Below are 20294 nucleotides of genomic sequence, written 5' to 3' on the forward strand. Positions count from 1 at the left end.
CGGAGGAGCTGCACTCCTGCGTTTGTTTTTAACTCCTTATTTTATGATATTTTAAACCAGCATCCCGACCATGTACCAGTATTTACAGATGGCTCTAAACAGGGGGACTCTGTTGGTTGTGCTGTTGTTTTCCCTGATCGACTCGTCAAGTTACGGCTTCCTGCCGCGTTTACCATCTTTGATGCCGAATTGTTTGCGATCTTGCGGGCATTGGAGCAGATGAGATGTGTTCCCAGTCTTAAGTTCCTCATCTGTTCTGACTCCCTGAGTGCCCTTCAGACCATGCAACACTTGTAGACCGAGCGAGGTGGCGCAGTGGTTAGCACACTGGACTCGCATTCGGGAGGACGACGGTTCAATCCCGTCTCCGGCCATCCAGATTTAGGTTTTCCGTGATTTCCCTAAACGTTTCAGGCAAATGCCGGGATGGTTCCTTTGAAAGGGCACTGCCGATTTCCTTCCCAATCCTTCCCTAACCCGAGCTTGCGCTCCGTCTCTAATGACCTCGTTGTCGACGGGACGTTAAACACTAACCACCACCACCACCAACACTTGTACCCAGCGGATACGGTCGTCCAGAACATCCATGATGCCCTACCCCACCTGAAGCGGCAGGGGAAGGAGGTTTCCTTCTGCTGGGTGCCGGGGCACGTGAGTATTAGGGGAAACGAACTGGCGGATGTGGCTGCCAAGGATGCATGTTCCCTCCCTCACGTTGTTGCATGTGCGGTCCCCCTCCATGCCTTTACCTCCCTCCTACGTTTTCGCGTTCTGCGTCAGTGGGAAGAGGAGTGGCTGGCAGTCGGTGAAAATCAGCTGCGTCTGGTCAAGGCCACCATGCGGCCATGGCGTACGTCCTACCAGTCATGCAGGCGGGATGAGGGTCTCCTCACTCGCCTCCGCATCGGGCACAGTCCCTTCACCCATGGTTTTTTACTCCGGCGGGAGGATCCCCCAATCTGCAGTGCTTGTGGCGTCCAGATTACTGTCCGCCACATTTTACTTGACTGTCTTTTATTCTCTGACCAGAGGGCGGTGGTTTCTTTGCCACCGGATTTGCCCTCTATTTTGAAAGACGACGCAACGTCTGTGATCAAGGTTTTACGGTTTTGTGTCCTGTCCAATTTGTTGCCTCGGATTTTAGGTAGAGGGTTTTAATGTGCTGCTGGATGACTGGCTCACCCAGATTTTAGGTAAGAGGTCCGCCAGTCACGAATACCTCCTTGCTTCCCTTCGGTTTCTGTCCTCCCTTCCTTGTGTTTCCTTTCCTTTTTTAGTGCACTCCTTCTCCTCTTGTTTTGCCTCTGTATGTGAGGATTTGGAACTGCGTTAGGTCTGTGTCTTTTAGCTGTTCCCCTTGTTCGCTGTTCGTCTTAGTCCCTTCACTGCATGTGTTCCTGTTTCTATGCGTTTGGGCGCTGATGACCCCACTTTTTAGCGCCCGTAAACCTCAAACACACGCACACACACACACACATAACAAACATTAATGGCATAGAAATAGGCCTAAAATTGTCTACAGTATGTCTTTCTCCCTTTTTATAAAGCGGCTTTACTACTAAATACTTTAATCGTTCAGGAAACTGATCATTCCTAAAGGAAAAATTACTAATATGGCTAAATACAGGACTAACATGTGCAGCGTAGTACATTAATATTCTGCTAAGCACTCCATCATATCCATGAGAGTCCTTAGCGTTCAGTGATTTAATTATTGACTCAATCTCCCACTTGTCTGTATCACAGAGGAGTATTTCAGACATCAATCCCGGAAAGGCATTTGCCAAGAAAGTTATACGATTCCCTGCAGAAACAAATTTTTTGTATAATTCACCAATAATGCTCAGAAAATGATTGTTAAATACTGTACATATATCTGATTTATCAGTAACAAAAATATTTTTACTACGAACTGACTTTATATCGTCGACGTTGTGCTGCTGACCAGACACTTCCTTCACAACTGACCATATGGTTTTAATTTTATCCTGTGAATTAGCTATTCTGTTTGCATACCACATACTCTTTGCCTTCCTAATAACATTTTTAAGCACCTTAGAATATTGTTTGTAATGGTTACTGAAGCTTGATTGTGACTACTTCTAACATTTTGATATAATTCCCACTTGGTTCTACATGATGTCCTTATCCCACTAGTCAGCCACCTTATTATTACTTCAAGTTCAGTATTTCTCTAAGTTTAAAGTTTTCTTTCACGGCACTGTTCACATGTGCAGCACACGGCCAACTGGCAATCAATACTGCTCAGCAGTTGAATAGGACATCTAAAGCACACGTTACAGAAGGAGAAAGATTTAAAAAAAGAGTACGCAATATTTTCATTTATAACTACATTTTTAAGTAAGACTTGCACATGTCGACTCCATTCGCCTAGTAAAGTCGTCTGACTCCTCTGTGTTTACGTAGTTACATTGCAAACACAGATTCTCGAAAGCAATTCAGCGCAATGGGTATATGTACAAACATTTGTATTTTGTCTTTCAGATATTTTAATTTCATTATGATTTTTGTTTGTGATTTTGTGCGAATATTTATTTTGTGTGCAAAAATATTGAGTGTGAAGATATTTTTTACGCAGGCAGACAACAGTACATACCGTGTGAAATAATTCAGTGTTACTTTGATTTTTCCACATATATTTCTGTTGCATCAAAGAATTTATTACTTTCGGCTAGTCGACTAAAAATTCATTTCGTGTAGCTACAATAGGAATACTGTTTGGCAAATCTATTTTTATACTTCAACATCTGTGGCAAGCAACAAGGTATTCCGTCGCGTTACCAATCGAAAACCACATCACAAACTAATGTCTCAGTAATTAATGACACAGAAGAGGCACAACAATCGTTACACATAAATAATTTACTTGAGATTTCAGAGAATGCAAATAACTTTCCAGCACAAAGGAATTCCTTATTAGTAAACGCATCAGAACAGATTTCCAACAGTGAACAAGAAATTTCAGAAGATCAATGGGCAGGTGACAAGTCGCCACATTCACTCGAAATTTCCCAACAGCAACTTATTGAGACACTCTATTCGGGTTTTTCATCTATTTCTTTCGAGGAAACAGTGCAAGGGCCTACATCTTTTATCGACAATACGCAACCAGCCGTTGCAAATCCAGTAAATATGAATACGGAAAAAAATAATCCAACTTTGTTAGACTTGCTGCGGTAGATGGACAAAACACTGAAACAAACTAACAAGAGGAAATAAGTAAATTTCAAGAAGAAATACACTGATGAACCAAAACATTATGACCATCTGTTTGACACCTTGTTTGTCCTCTCTGAAACTAAATACATCACTGATTCTGCGTATAAGGATCCGACGATTTGTTGGTAGCTTTGTCGAAGTATGTGGCGTTAGATTTCGACGCATAGGTCATGTAATTAGCGTAAATAACGGGCCGGTGATCTGCATATTCCATGGATGAAGGGTATCAGACGGATGCCATATTCCTTGGCTTCCGGAAAGCGTTTGACTCGGTGCCCCACTGCAGACTCCTAACTAAGGTACGAGCATATGGGATTGGTTCCCAAGTATGTGAATGGTCCGAAGACTTCCTAAGTAATAGAACCCAGTACGTTGTCCTCGATGGTGAGTGTTCATCGGAGGTGAGGGTATCATCTGGAGTGCCCCAGGGAAGTGTGGTAGGGCCGCTGTCGTCCTATATCGACATAAATGATGTTTTGGATAGGGTGGTTAGCAATGTGCGGCTGTTTGCTGATGATCCTGTGGTGTACGTGAAGGTGTCGTCGCTGAATGACTGTAGGAGGATACAAGATGACTTGGACAGGATTTGTGATTGGTGTAAAGAATGGCAGATAACTCTAAATATAGATAAATGTAAATTAATGCAGATGAATAGGAAAAAGAACGCCGTAATGTTGGAATATTCCATTGGTAGTGTAGTGCTTGACACAGTCACGTCGATTAAATATTTGGGCGTAACATTGCAGAGCGATATGAGGTGGGACAAGCATGTAATGGCAGTTGTGGGGAAGGCGGATAGTCGTCTTCGGTTCCTTGGTAGAATTTTGGGAATATGTGCTTCATCTATAAAGGGGACCGCTTATAAAACACTAATACGACCTATTCTTGAGTACTGCTCGAGCGTTTGGGATCCCTATCAGGTCGGATTGAGGGAGGACATAGAAGCAATTCAGAGGCGAGCCGCTAGATTTGTAACTGGTAGGTTTGATCATCACGCGAGTGTTACGGAAATGCTTCAGGAACTCGGGTGGGAGTCTCTAGAGGGTAGGAGGCGTTCTTTTCGTGAATCGCTATTGAGGAAATTTAGAGAACCACCATTTGAGGCTAACTGCAGTACAATTTTACTGCCGCCAACTTACATTTCGCTTAAAGACCACAAAGATAAGATAAGAGAGATTTGGGCTCGTACAGAGGCATATAGGCAGTCATTTTTCCCTCGTTCTGTTTGGGAGTGGAACGGGGAGGGAAGATACTAGTTGTGGTACGAGGTACCCTCCGCCACGCACCGTATGGTGGATTGCGGAGTATGTATGTAGAGGTAGATGTAGATGTATTCCGTGATGGTACGTGACAGCGACCCAGGTGGGCTCTGTATGATTTACATCAGGCGAATTTAGGCACCGGGACTTCCACGTGAGTTCACTATAATGGTCCTCAAACCACTGTATCACGATTCTAGACATGGACAGTCGCACTGCTGAGAGATGACATCGCCGTCGGGGAAGACATCAAGCACGAAAGCATGCATATGGTTCGCAGCTGTCACCGTGTCTTCGGATGTTACCACTGGCCCCCTGACAGAGCAGGAGAATGTCTCCCACAGCATGTATTGCTCCTACCAGCCTGCGTTCGTAGCGCGCTGCACGTTACGAGCCGCCGTTCACCTCGATGACGTCGCTTATGGAGATGACGATCGTCCTAGTGTAGCAAACACGTGATTCACTCCAAGAGCCGAGACGTTTTCATTGCTCGACGGTGTAATGCCGATGGCCCCATGTCAGCTGCAATCCTTATTGACGATATGAACATGTAGGCGTGGTTTGCTGCGGAGCTCTATGTTCTACATTGTACGATGACCGGTGTACTCCGAAGCTTTGATTTTATCCATACTGGATGAGAGGTCGTGGTTGTGAATGTCAATATTAAAAAATATATCGGGTCAACCACTTGTTTATAGTGTAAAATACTAAGACTGACGCGTTTCGGAAGTCAAGCTTCCATCATCATAATAATAAAAAGTAAAAGAACCTGTTAAAGCTCTCTAAAATGGAACATGCACCAGGCATCAATAAAATTGATAGTACAATTAAAACATCGTGGCTACTTCCCTTGTTGCAGCCGTCTCTTCCAAGGTGCATCTCCACATAGTCGTCAAAATATAAAAATCTCTAAAATGGTGTCGCCTATGGTGTTCAACATCTAACCACATGGCTCTCTCATCTATCGTCGAAAAACAGCTTTTCAGACCAATAATACGCTGCGGTTTAAACTAAGAAATAATTTGCAGCAGGAAAGCGATAAATATGAGAGACCTGGGGTCTATAAAATTCAGTGTAAAACGTGCAACGCAAGCTATACAGGCCAAACTGGTAGGTCCTTTAAAGTACCTTACAAAGAACATAGTGATGTTTTCCGGCTTAATAATTTCGAAAAGTCAGCTGTAGCCACGCATAATTGGGAAACGGGACACCCAATGTTGGGTATAGATAAGGATCTCGTTATTTTACAAAGACAGGACAAAGACAAAAAGCTGGATCTACTAGAACAGCTGGAAATTACGCTACATAGCGTGGATAATCAGAACACACTGAATGAACAGCTAACTGGTGATACAAATAACTTTTTCAAACATTTCACTGGTTTCTTTTAGTAACTACATTTTTAGCTATTGGTAGGATATCATCATTTCGTGAGGTCCTTGGAACATGTATATCTGTTTGTATAGACATCTCTGTGACTACCTTGTTTACTTGCGCGTGAGCTCACTCGCTTTTCAGTGTCGTGTTTGGCTACGTGGTGTGTGGTATCAACGAAGACGCACGGGCGGTTTACGACGATAGAGGAGAGAGACATGTGGTTAGATGTTGAACACCATAGGCGACACCATTTTAGAGTTCTTTATTTTGACGACAATGTGGTGATGTACCTTGGAAGACACGGCTGCAACAAGGGAATTAGCCACGATGCTTTAATTTTATTATCAATTTTATTGTGCCTGGTGCATGTTCCATTTTAGCGAGTTTTAACAGGTTCTTTTACTTTTTATTATTCTGTTGATGGAACCTTGACTTCCGAAACGCGTCAATCTTAGTGTTTTACACTATAAACAAGTGGTTGAGCAGATATATATTTTAACATGTACTCCGAAGCACTAATGCGTGCACCAGCATTGCGCTCTTTCGACAGAGATGCCGCACATCTCCATCTATCCTATTTTACAGAGCAGAGAAGCCTTCGAAACCCACTTACTGTGAAGGGACGTGGACATCCAATCATTTAGCGCCTAATGGTAATTTCACGGTCTTCCTTTCTCTTTCCGTAGGTGTTCACGACAGTAGCACGTGAACTTTCGACTAGCTTCGCCGTGTTCGGGATACGCGTTCATAGGCTTTACTTAATAATAATCTGCCCTTTGCCAAATTGCTTATCTCAGCTGATATCCGCGACTGCAGCCCATGTCTACCCTAGGGTGATGCCCCGTCCGTGTGTGCTCCGCTTACATACTTCTGTTATCGCGTCAGGTGCCCACAACGCCACCGGGCGGCATCCAGCGTCGTGATAGGCAGTGGTCATTATGATTTGGTTTATCAGTGTAAGTAAAGATATGAAGAAAATTGAGGAAAAACGGCAAAACCTGTCTCTACGCATCCGACAAGAGATTAGAAATTACTTACAACCTGTTATTACGAGGTCTGAGGCCAAGCTGTGCAGCCTTGAAACTGAACAAAATAATTCAAAAACTGCGCAAACAACGACAAGGAAGAGTTACTTGCAAAAATAAATACCTCCGTACCGAGTGCAGTAGTCTCGCATTTCACAGAACGTCATGACGACCTTAATATCACTTTTGAAATAATCCGGTTCTCACCGCAGCCACAATTTCGACAATAAGCACTTTTACACTGCTTGTAAATTCGAAAGTCTTAGCAACATCCACCTTCAAGCCTGATTGGATCAATTTTATTCTTGTTCTTTTTTTTTTTACGGTCACGGATGTAAGAGCGATGAATTATTCAATAATTTTGAAGAGATGTTACGTAGCAACCAATGTCTCACAAAACCATAAAGTCCGTCTGAGTTGATACGCATTTGCTTAAAAAATAATGACTTCACATTTGCGTCACGCGATGTTAGCAGGAAGATGCAAGGACGACCTCAAAGCTTTCCAGTGTTTGCTACAAGAACTGGAACTAGACACCGACAACTCTATCACAAGAAAACGTGGCAACAGTAATCAGAATTCGCGATATTCGTTTCCCCCGTAAGATCATAGAAACGATGAACGCTCTCGCAAAACTCATTATCACAGAGACAACTACAGAGAACATAAGAGACATCATCCGTACGTTTCACATTGGCAAGACTGAAACAACTTCCGCGACACAGGCTTTTTCCGTAGTAACGTTCACAGCATCGTAATCGACAGAACACTGACCATGAATAAGCACAGATATTACCACTTTAACGAGAAAATCTATAGGCACAACTCGTATTCTGACAGATGAAACTTTGACAGAACAAGCTCGCAGAACTCACAAGAGAACAGGACATACGGAGACAGTCGTCAAGATACGCAATATTATCAAAACAATTATAGACAACTACACAGTCAACGTTGGCAAAACGCTATGAGATCAAACCCGCCACGACACGTTCAGACAGTTGAAGTGAGGCTACCTAGCTTAGCCGACAATGAGGGGCGTGGAAATAACACACAGCAATGACTCGCAGCGTTAGTAGCTGACGACATAAGAGACAGGTCTGAAGACATCGCTGCGAAACAGTAAATTTCATACGTCATGAAGACATACGAGATATTTTATTACAGGGATCAAGTAACACACAGAATGCTGTCGCACATCCATTGATACATGTTTCTTTCTGCTGTTGACTCAGGTAGCCGCATATCTGTGATTAGTAAAGCTGCATTCAACAGATTTACAAACTAAATATAGAAACGAATCTTCAGAAAACCTTCCGTATACTGTATATACAGAAAGTTGCCATTGAGAACTTCATTGCTTCCTCTTTAAAAGATATTGCACAGGAAAAGGATAAGGATCCCATGTGGAGACACCTGAAAAATAAATGTCATGACCAAACACAGGGATAAGACTATTACCGTTTACACAAAATCATTCCCTTTAAGTGACGTACGATCAATGATTACGTTTCGCTCTTACGTACTTCTTATGACTTCATAAAGAAAATCATTTGGTACATGCTGCAGTTACGCTCATTTTTGAGCACGTAATTGTTTCAACGAACTCTGCATAACACGCTACTTCAATGACATGGAAAAGAAAATCAGAAAAGTTTTATCTCTATGTAAATTGTGTCAATGGCAAAGCCATCTACAATTACGTACCATGCCCAACTATTTCCCATCATTCCTACGAAGTCGACTATAGGTCTTCTAGGCCAACTCGCAAGAACTCAGCAATATATTTTCATACATTTTTGTTGCCGTAGAGCTAACTTCTAAATTTGTGTCACTCACCCCCGTTACGAAGAGCCATTGGGAAAACTGTATCACATGCAATCGTGAAGTATTTCGTACGTCAAGTAGGACATGTTGACAAGACAATTTCGGACGATGGTCCCCAGTTTCGGTCACGCTTCAGGGCAAGAACTTTAAGAAATCACAGAATGAAACCCATATTTATCTCTCTTTGTTGTCCACAAGCTAATCCTTCAGAACGCATGGCGTGCGAAATCAATAAACTTTGTAGATTATATTGTCACCGCCAACATCAGTATTGGGACAGCAAATACAAATTTGTCAGATCATTTTTAACGAATTGTCACATGATTGTACTTCATTATCGCTTTTACTTTTGCTTAAGAAGAAGCAGCCACCACACCGCATCAGAGAGCTTGTACCATTTCTTAATTCACGCTTACTATATCACCAAGAGTTAACAGCTAACATGAAGAAGTTATACATTGGTCAGAAAGTACTTGTGAAATCCCTTCCTTCACCGCACAAATATAAGCATCTAAGTCATACGTTTTTATTGGTGTACAACAGACCTTATAGAATTCGTCGCAGAGCACACGACTACACAGTATAAATGAAAACAATACTCACTAAAAAGAGTAAAAGACTTGATCACATGACACACATTAAATCATTTGTGGAATAGTGACTTTTCTATTTTGCGCAGATATGACCATCTGGGAAACAAACTTCAGTCATCACTGGTATGGCATACATTTCTGACATATAATATTTGTTGTGATCCTTTTTTTTTTTTTTTTGACTTCGCTGTATATGAAATATGAGACCATTATCCTTTTTCTTTTGTTATTAATTACACACCTCTTTGTCTTGAGATCAGATTAATTTTGCTAGAACGCATTATTATGGGGTAGTAGATATAAACATTTTTCATCGTACTGTACTGAATAAAGATACTAATATGTCATAATTCTGTGTGTATCCGCACAAGTAATTTATATGGCTCAAACACTCATTACGACTACGAGAGATAGATTATCTCTGACTGGCGATACAAAAACTCTGTGGATAGTATGTGGAACATTATGTGTGTAATGGACTTAACTTATTTCTGGTTGATAGTAGCATCCCAGTGGCATTGTAATTATCGGCATTCTTGTAAGCTGCCATCTTAAGTACCGAATATAATTTAGCAAACTGTGACATTTCAACTCATACAAGAGAATGATGAATATTGGAATGTGGCTAGTAAAATCGTTTATGGAAAATTACAGTTTCATGAATGGAAAAGGTACGTTCAATTCTCTGCTTATTTTAACTTCTCCCTTGTTTGAATGACAATTCTTCAGAGTAAAATACTTCTTGGCGCAACCGCTGTTGAATTTCACGCGACCAGTGTTTTGCTAAGTTCGGCTGTTCAAACTCATCGTGCGTCCTTCTAGATTCGCATGCATCGGTTGCCCATAGTGCACATTCTCCTTGAATATAACCTGATACAAAGCTTACAAACAGTGCATCAGTCCAATTCCTTGGCAAAGCTCCCCTGAAGCTTTGCACGAACGCTACGGGATTTACGGTCCTCTTATCGGGATTAAATACCCGAAATTGCCAACATTTGATCATTTTCTCTTCGATATTAGGCATAGAATACACGTACGGACCCGCAGCAGCTTCTTGTGGACTGTATGGAGGACTATAGTATGGCGAATTACGTTTGGATGTCCGTAACTGGATGCGTCGCCCGAAATTTCTTGTCGTTCAGCTTGATGTACCTTGCTATCACTATTGATCGCCCCCCAAAACTCTTCTAGCTTTCCTTTCGTCATCTTCATAGATTCCTCGACTTGCTCCTTCCATTTCACAAAGTCAGAACCTAGCTGAGTCTTAACCTCTTCTAATCCTTTCTGAAAGAAACTCTGTTCTAGTAATTCGTGTGGGGTTAAGGATGAGACAGCAGATTTTACACCATCTGTTATCGCCCGACTGAGCTGCTGTTCCTTTGCCTTTGCCCAGTTATCGATTTCCTCCGAAAACTAACGCTTATGTACCTCAAAATTTTCTTTGACTTTAGCTATCTGTCCTGAGGAAATATCTTGCACTGTTTTTTTGGGCTAGCAACCGTTTCTTCTAGCTGATTCTGTCGATTTATAATTTCATTGACAGTATCACCCATCTTTTCGGTGCCTATCGGGAATTTTTCCTGAGGCTGTTGCAACTGTTGTCACTCATTCGACAAGGCCTCTTGCATTCTCGTAAGATCAGCTATCGTCTCTTGTATTTCGTTTCGATTTTGCACGATCGGCGGAATTAAGTCAGCCTGTGGCTGGATTGCAGACTACGCTTGTGACGTGGCCGACGGTGACTGTGTCATTTGATCGACTTGAATTTTCATATCTTTTTAATCTTGTGCCATGGTTGACTGCGGTTGTGCCATATGATCGACTTGAATCATCGTATCTTTTTGCGCTTGTCCATGGTTGACTGCACTTGCGCAATATGAGACACACTATCAGATAGCAATCTAAGCTTTTGCATAACTGCGGTGAGGGAGTCAATCACATGCGTTGAGGATCTAACTAGATCCTTCACCGCAGCTGTGGGGTCCTCTATACTCTGCAGCGTCCGTTACGTTAGCTGACGGCATTTCGCGTTCTTGTCCCGCTTTCACTATAAACTGCTAGCGAGTTAAGACCATGAAATGCTGCCGACAGTTCCATAAACTCCATTTTTCTGATTGACGCACAGAATAAAAGGAGTCAATGTTTCACAAGTAACTGAAATCTTGTAGCGCTTCACAAACTACCGTTACAGAAATTTGTCTACAAAATGATAGCGAAAATGGGAAATCATTCTTTTCATAGAAACTTATAACAGCAACAGAGTCGTTGCTACTTCTACTCACTGCGAGAGCAAAGTTGGTGCCATAGTATATGCAGAAAGATAACTGGTTAGAGGTCCTGCCTTTATATGTAGATTTCCATCGAGTTTGCGGTATGAAATTCGCATGTAACAGACCTGCATAGCCTGCACCCAATGTCACTGCAGCAGTACTCGCTCCGTTGTGGAACCAAACAGATACACGCAAGTGTTATACACAGAGTCGTGGCCTAAACGATCGCCAGTTTAACGTCTCTCCCCATCTGAAATTTGAAATTAAATTATTATGACTGAATAATGTGTAGTCACTTAAATGGAAACTTTTGGGCGAGTGAAGTCGCTTCCCCAATATTCTTACACAAATATCTCTCCCTCTTCGGGGTATGAAATTAATTACTCTAACTGGAATAAAATCTCTGTGTCTCTGCGGAATCCTGGAGTTCGTCGAATCTGAAAATGCTTAAAATATTCAGAGGCACAATCGTACGCCGTGGGGAAGTCGTCGTGGGTGCTATGACGCAATCACTCTGCAGCATGGGAATCAGTGTCCAAGTTATGTATTAGTTTCTATTAAGTCCAGAATTTAATCCCTGAAAATAGAGCATAAACGACCGTGGTCCAGGCTCTAATGATTTCCCAGAATGTAAAGTTCCCTACGAGTTACGAAACACCAAAAAGCATTCCGAGCCACAAACATGGTAGATGTTAAAATAACCAGAGAATTGAACGTGCATTTTCCATAAATGAAATTGTAATTTTCCATAAACGATTTTCCTAGCCACTTTCCAGTATACATCATCCCTTTGTATGAGATGAAATGTTGTCACAGTTCACAAAATTACATTCGGTGTTCAGGATGGCAGTTTACAACAATGTCGCTAATTACAATTCCACTGCGATTCTACTCTCCGCATTTCTCAATCAGAAATAAGTATGTCCATTGTAGACGTAATGTTCCACATTCTATCCACAGTGCTTTTATATCGCGAGTCAGAGATAGTCTGTCTATCGCAGTCATAATGAGTGTTTGAGCCACATAAATGACATCTGCGGTTATAAATAATATTTAACGTTTTCTCATTAAAAGACAAAAATGATAATGGAACATTAAGGACACCACCAGGCAAAAGTATGGTTAATAACCTTATGCTACGTGGACCACTCGAGAACGTGCACGAAGAGAGTGAGTTACGTTCTGTAAGGTACCGACAGGGATGTCGAGCTATGGCCACTCAAGTGCCGTGGTCAACTGCTCTAGGATTCTCAGATCTATCTGGGTGGTTATACAGATACTCGGCTGGGTTTAAATCCGCGGAGTTTGGTCGCCAGAGGAGTACAGTAAATCCCAGTTCTCTTCGAATCACGCACGTGCGCTGCTGTTAGATGCCATCGTGCTGAGGAGAAACAAATTGCATGTGGAGGTGGACATGATCCCCAATGATAGAAGACCATTTGTGTTGCCCCATTGTGCCTTCCGGAATGAAGAAATCATCTAGGTAATGCCACGGAAAGAGTCTCCAGACCATAAAACTCGCTCCTCCGGCAGGACACTTCCAACGATAGTTCCTGGAAGTTCGCTATCAGATGCTTCACACCGTAGAAGCAAACGACCATCTGTCAGACGGAGCATAGAACGTGATTCGTCTGAAAAGGCCACTTTTCGCTAATCAGTGGACGTCAGGCGTGCGGTACAGGCGTGCAAATTCCAGCCTCCGTCGCTGGTGAACAGCAGTCATCATGATTGCATGAAACAGGCGCTTGTTACGGGGCTACGTTAGCTGAATGGTCGTTGAGAAGACAATCTTGGTAGTCTCATGGTTCATCAACAGTTGCATATCTAGAAAGAGATTTTCACTCTGCAGCGGAGTGTGTGCTGATATGAAACTTCCTGGCAGATTAAAACTGTGTGCCGGACCGAGACCCGAACTCGCTGCAGAGTGAAAATCTCATTCTGGAAGCATCCCCCAGGCTGTGGGATCGCGAGTTCGAGTCTCGGTCCTGCACACAGTTTTAATCTGCCAGGAAGTTTCAGTAACATATCTATTAGCCCGTACACTTCTTCATGCCCTCGTTTTCCCATGTCGTCTGTGGCGCATGGAGCGCCACAGTTGCCTTGGCGCCGACTTTGGAAAGCACCATTTTGCCATGCATGGCATATTTTAATCATGGCGGCACGCGAACAGTTACAAACTAAGCCGTTTCGGAAATGCGTCATCCCTTTGCCAGAAAGCAATGTGCGTGCCCTTGTGGACGTAAGATAAATCGCTCCATTTCCGCATTACGACGACGACTGAACTGTTTTCCGCGTACTCCCTCCCCCCCCCCCCCCCCGCCCCTATGCTTCATATACCCTCCACTGCTAGCGCTGCGTCCTGCCGTCTATGTATGGTTGTTCCACACTGACGTGAAACATAGGTGCATGCTGAAATTAACGTGGCTGAACCGCGTAGTATCTTGACTACAGTTTATTTTGCTGGTCAGAAAATGCTTTAAATGTCAGAGAATATCATGAGTACATTGTTATGTTGGCCATAAAATGGTAAAATTGTCAAAGTGCATAATATGTCTTTCTCAAACCTTAATGCTCTGTAGTGCAGCTGAAGGCTTATTTGCGTTAAATGCATGCATTTTACTTGTTGGCCTTGTTAGTAGTTTAGCATAATGGTCGATTGTGTCACTATGAAGGGCAACAGATATCTAGGTGCACAGAAATGGAAGAGGTAACCGTATGCCGTGCGTCATAGCGCCAGATAAGACGCCATATGTAAACTGGCTGCCAGTGTTCACGCGGCATTACATCTGCTCGATGGGGTCTTTGAAGCTGCTGGTGGTGGTGGTCTGGGCGCTCTGCAGGGGCCTCGCAGTGGTGGCGAATATCAGGACTGGGGTAAGCGCATGCTCCCCGCTGCTCTCTCTGTAAGACTAACTGGCTCACAGTCTGTTCTTCAGTTTATTGCCACATGACGCCACAACACTGTGGCATAGTTACGTGCGGCACGTGGCTTCTTAACACCCTGAAATTGAAATTTGTGGTAAGTTTTATGGGACCAAACTGCTGAGGTCATCAGTCCCTAAGCTTACATACTACTTAATCAAACTTAAAGTAACTTACGCTAAAGAGAACACCCACATCCATGCCCGAGGGAGGACTCGAACCTCTGGAGGGGGAGAGCCGCACGAACTGTGACATGACGCCTCAGACCGCACGGCTACTCTGCACGGCAAACACTCTGAAATTAAGCTTATTGTCAACTTACAATTATCTAGTTTCACCTGCACTAGATGTTTCCTTTGGCTTGCAATAGACTTCCATTATCAAGGCCACCTCGTGGAATAACTTCCCTGTTTTTTTAAATATTGCTGTTGAACAAATGTAACCTTTGTCCGACGCCTGCACAGCTCCGCAAAATTAATGATTAGATACATAATGGCGTCTTCACACACACACATGACACAATCGATCTACGGAGTATCTCAAACGTTTCAGTTCAAATTTACACAATTAATACAGGGCCTTAAACAGAGAATTTTGAGGGACGAATGTATGATCGGAAATGTAAATTTCTATTTTTATTTATTCAGTCACAGTTGCTGTAAATCTAGTCGCAGTCCAAGCTATTGAAAGTTCAGCACAGTAGTACAGCTCCATATAATCAACTGAAAGATTCTTACAGGTCGCTTACATACTGCAATGATATAAGCTTCACAACAAATATGAAGGCTAATAAATTTTGAAGGTTAATTTCGATTTTCGGCAGCCTCCAAATGCATTGTCAGATTGTGTAACTGAGACATCAGCATTGTCCTTTGCACGATTGGCAGTTGCTTGCAGAACTGACCAGTTGGATTTCTCTTTCTTTCTTTGGACCTTATCCCACTTCGACATGGGGTTGGCCTTGTTATTACGGGTTTGTCAGTGTTGGATACAGAGGGTGGCCGGATGCCCTTGCTGCCGTCACCCCGAACCTCCCAGGATGTAAGTAGGGTAACCCAGCTGTCTGCGTCTAGTGTAAGCCGAGAAATAGTGTGAACAATTTCAGATGTCTGTGAGTAGTGTAACTGAGGTGGAACGTGGCGACCAGCCAGGTATTCACCTAGCGGGATGTGGAAAACCGCCTAAAAACTACATCCAGGCTGTCCGGCATACCAGCTCTCGTCGTTAATCCGCCTGGCGGATTCGATCCGGGGCCGGCGCGCCTACTCGAGTGCAGGAAGCAGCGCATTAGGGCTCTCAGCTACCCCAACGGGTAGAACTGACCAGTTGGATGCAGACAATAAAATACTCCTCAAATTACGGTACCCGAGGAAAAATGTTAATCACTCATAAGCCAAAGTATGATGTCAATGTAACTTCGTGCGTGTACACGCCACTGGAACGTAGGTCAACGAGAATTTTAGAAATTTCCAGGCGAATTAAATACTCAAAAAAATTTCGGTCTTGCAGCCGATCGTCGGTTAATTCATGGCACGATATATCGACTGAGCACCTGCCGGTCATCTTCAGATGAGTCATCGAACACTGACGTAGACTTTTTTTTCTTTATTGTATTTCGATCCCGCCCCCCCCCCCCTCTCAAGAGGGGGGCAGAAGCTTAATACGCCACTCTGCAGCCTATAGATAAAGTTAAATAACAGAATGAGGATATATAACAACAAAAAGAGGCGATAAACGGTGACTGTTTAAAACTAGTACATGGTGAAAAAGTTGTCAAGAAAACATAAAAAACGAAGGGGTCAGTGATGCTGATTAAAACACTTAGGAAATAGACAGACACAATTAAAAAAAATGGTGACAGTCTGGTTTCTGTTCGCAGCACTTTAAAAAAGGGGACGCATGACACAGAACATTTATGGAAAACACTGCACTATCGAGTACGAAGGCATATGGCTATGGGGAAGGGGCTGGGGAGGACCCGGACAGATGAGGGGGGAGGACGAAGACTGCCCTGTTCTGCCCTATATAGCGCTCTGAGAGTATTTCACGCATGCGTCAGAATCAAGTTGGCAAGCGGACCAGACTTTACGGCGGCAGCACCCTCGCTGATGGAACCGTGGAACTCTCCTGTCTCCTGTGTGTTACCGCTCGCTGGGGCCGTTGGCACACTCCTGTCATCTTCGATAAGAAGAAATCGTGGAAATCATGTGGTTCCACGCACTGTCCAACTGGTAGCCGCTATCACAGTTCATCGTATTTTTCGCCAGGCGTATTTCCACCAATCCCTTAATAATGGAGTCCTAAAAAGATGTAGCTGCGGTCAGAATCATAGTTCCATTATACTCCAATGCATGTGCAGTGGAAATACATTGTCCGGAAATAGCACAGTCTCTTGGTTCCAAATGGCTACTGCAACACTGATGTTCAGTGCAGCGTTCTTTCATAGAACTGTGATTCTGAGCACAAATACATCTTTATGACGCTCTTTCCACCGAATCGGTGCATGCACACAGTTCAGAGGGTGTGCAACGTCGTACTGGTCAGTGCTCTCATACTGCCAAGATCAGTATAACTTTTAGTCGATTTTTTCATCACAAATGTCATATACACCCGTGAAGTGTCATTTCGTTTCTGCCTCCTCTTCTGGACGCTTCACTTTTTTTACCGGACAGTGTGTCTACGTTCGTCTTAAATACTTTCTTCTGTCATTGTCTAACGGATGATTGTTTCCTAAACATTACCAAGGTTCTTCAGTCTCCAACGTCATCTCACATACGAGGGGTGCTGAAAAATAATGCCTCCGAATTGTATGTGAAAACACTTAAAGATTTTTAAATAAGCTTTTTAAATACGCTGTAAGAAAGAAACGGACGCACCACGAAGGAATTGTCCGACTGTTCGGAAATCGGTAGACGTCATGTACATGTACAGCAAACAAATGATTACAATTTCAGAAAAAGTGAATGATTTATTCAAGCTTCACAAATTGAGCTGGCCCTTATCCTGAGCGATAAGGTACCAAATTCGTTCCGACTGACGCGTAAGATTATCAAAACCCGAGATGTTGGAGAGCCCTGCCCAGAATGCTCCAAACATTCCCAACTGGGGAGAGAGCCGGTGACCTTGCTGGCCAGAGTGGAGTTTGGCAAGCATTAGAAACTCTCGCCGTGTGCAGGTGACCGAAATGTAAGGCCAAGATGGCTTGCCTTGAAACGAAAAAAACTGGACGTAGAATATTGTCGACGTACTACTGTGCTACAAGGATGCCACGGATGACAACCAACGGTGTTTTTCTGTTGAAAGAAATGTCACCTCAGACCATAAATTGTGGTTCTGGGGCCGTATGGCGGGCAACAGTCATGTTGGCATCTCACCACAATCCCGGGGCATCTCCCAACACGTATCCAGCTTTGGATCTCATAGCCCTGAGTAGGATTGTCTTCAATGATGAGACCCGCTTCGAACTGAGTTCCGATGACAAGCGAAGTCTTGTCTGGAGTCGCCCTGGGCAGTGGTAGGATATCCAACCTGACTGTCGCCCACCATACGGCCCCACAAGCAGGAGTGATGGTCTGGGGTGCCTATTCCCTTACTACAAGGACCCCTTTAGTTGCCATCCGAGGCACCCTTACAGCACAGCACTACGTCGACGATATTCTATGCCCAGTTTTGTTGTCTTTCGTGGCAAACCATCCTGTGCTTGTATTTCAGCAAAATGATGCCCCTTCCCACACATTGAGAGATTATACGGCTCGTCTCCATGCTTGCCAAACCCTTCCTTGGCCAGCAAGGAAGCCGGATCTTTCCCCAATTGAGAACGTTTACAACGTTATGGACAGGACTCTCCTACCGTATCGGGATTTTGTCGATTTAACGTGCCAATTGGACAAAATCTGGCACAATATCCCTCACGAGGACATCCGACAATTATGTCCCATACCATCACGGCGGGTGATACGCCAGTATGGCGATGACGAATACACGCTTCCAATGTGCGTTCACCGCATTGTCGCCAAACACGGATGCGACCATCATGATGCTGTAAACAGAACCTGGATTCATCCGAAAAAATGACGTCTTGCCATCCGTGCACCCAGGTTCGTCGTTGAGTACACCATCGCAGGCGCTCCTGTCTGTGATGCATCGTCAAGGGTAACCGCAGCCATGGTCTCCTAGCTGATAGTCCATGCTGCTGCAAACGTCGTCGAATTGTTCGTGCAGATGGTTGTTGTCTTGCAAACGACCGCATCAGGGATCGAGACTTGGCTGCACGATCCGTTACAGCCATGCGGATAAGATGCCTGTCATCTCGACTGCTAGTGATACGAGGCCGTTGGAATACAGCACGGCGTTCCGTATTACCCTTCTGAACCCACCGATTCCATACTCTGTCATTGGATCTTGACAAACGCGAGCAATGTCGCGATACAATAAACCGCAATCGCGATAGGTTACAGTCCGACTTTTATCAAAGTCGGAAACGTGATGGTACGCATTTCTCCTCCATACACGAGGCCTTACAATAACGTCTCACCAGGCAACGCCGGTCAACTGCTGTTTGTGTATGAGATATCGGTTGGAAACTTTCCTCATGTCAGTACGTTGTAGTTGTCGCCACCGGCGCCAACCTTGTGTGAATGCTCTGAAAAGCTAATCATTTGCATATCACAGCATCTTCTTCCTGTCGGTTAAATTTCGCATCTGTAGCACGTCATCTTCGTGGTGTAGCAATGTTAATTGCCAGTAATGTATGTGTATGTACAACACAGGTACCGATTTCCGCCCCATTCGGCTAATATCTTCGTGGTCAGTCGTCTTGTTTTGTCTTAGAGTGTAAAACAAACATTATAACAATCTACATCTTTATTCTTTACTTCTATATATTTGCAACCCGCTGCCACTAAAGGACTCCGAATTGTAGCGTATATATGGCGGTGTCTAGCGTAACTAAGTCGGTATGTGAGAAACAGCGGTGCTGTAATCAAGTTTCGAATTCACACGAGGCACCCCCTGCTTCAGGATGATAATGTCGAGCGGCACATGAGCACTGCGAGATTTGCTACAACCGGTCGCCTTGGGTCACTGACACCGGCCATGCTCCATACAGTCCCGAAATGGCCCCATCCGCTTTTCATCTGTATCCAAAACCTAAAGAACACCTTCGAGGACTTCACTTTGATAGCCATGAAATGGTGCAAGCAGTGATGAGGTTATTACTTCGTCAAAGGAGTAAAACATGCTACGGTGGCGGTATCAATGAACTGGTATCTCGGAAGAAATGTATTCGTTGCAAGGTTGACTATGTTCAGAAATTAATATGTAGACATAAAGAATAGAGTTGGAGAATGTTATTGACGTCTCTTTTATCTAAAAAAAAAAACTTTAACATCTTTTACAAAAAATTCGAGGGCATCTTCGTATGTTCAGCATTCAGTCGTATAAACAACATTTTCTGTTTTTGTTTCAGTAACAATTTTACTTAATGTTACGACTTCGTGCGTGATAGAACGACTGTACGCCATCAGCCTTGGCCAGTTCACAATTATGTAGCGTACAATGGGTCATACATCAATACATCTCGCTCCCCATTCTTCCAAACGCCAACATGGTCCAAGAATTACAAACTATGTGAGCTGTTTTGAATGAGTTCACTAATAACTAATGTTTCACATGCTATTACATTTTATACACTAATTTGGTAAAGTTTGTGGTTGACAAAGTATTTACACATTTTCATTCAAGTAACTTTAATAAAAATGACATTAGAAATGCGAATACTCA

At 43.4% G+C, this 20294-nt stretch overlaps 1 protein-coding gene across 1 annotated transcript in view; it reads left to right on the forward strand.

Annotated features, from left to right (window-relative positions):
- The first annotated feature begins 14325 nt into the window (after positions 1 to 14325).
- LOC126457478 (uncharacterized) overlaps positions 14326 to 20294 on the forward strand; it is a 160448-nt gene continuing 154479 nt past the window's right edge. The window contains exon 1 of the mRNA XM_050093771.1: positions 14326 to 14465. Within this exon, the coding sequence (XP_049949728.1) occupies positions 14385 to 14465 (81 nt within the window). The 5' untranslated portion in view covers positions 14326 to 14384. The remainder of the gene's footprint in view (positions 14466 to 20294) is intronic.

The sequence above is a fragment of the Schistocerca serialis genome, chromosome 2 (genome assembly GCF_023864345.2).
Source record: "Schistocerca serialis cubense isolate TAMUIC-IGC-003099 chromosome 2, iqSchSeri2.2, whole genome shotgun sequence".
In the NCBI taxonomy this organism is placed as follows: domain Eukaryota; kingdom Metazoa; phylum Arthropoda; class Insecta; order Orthoptera; family Acrididae; genus Schistocerca; species Schistocerca serialis.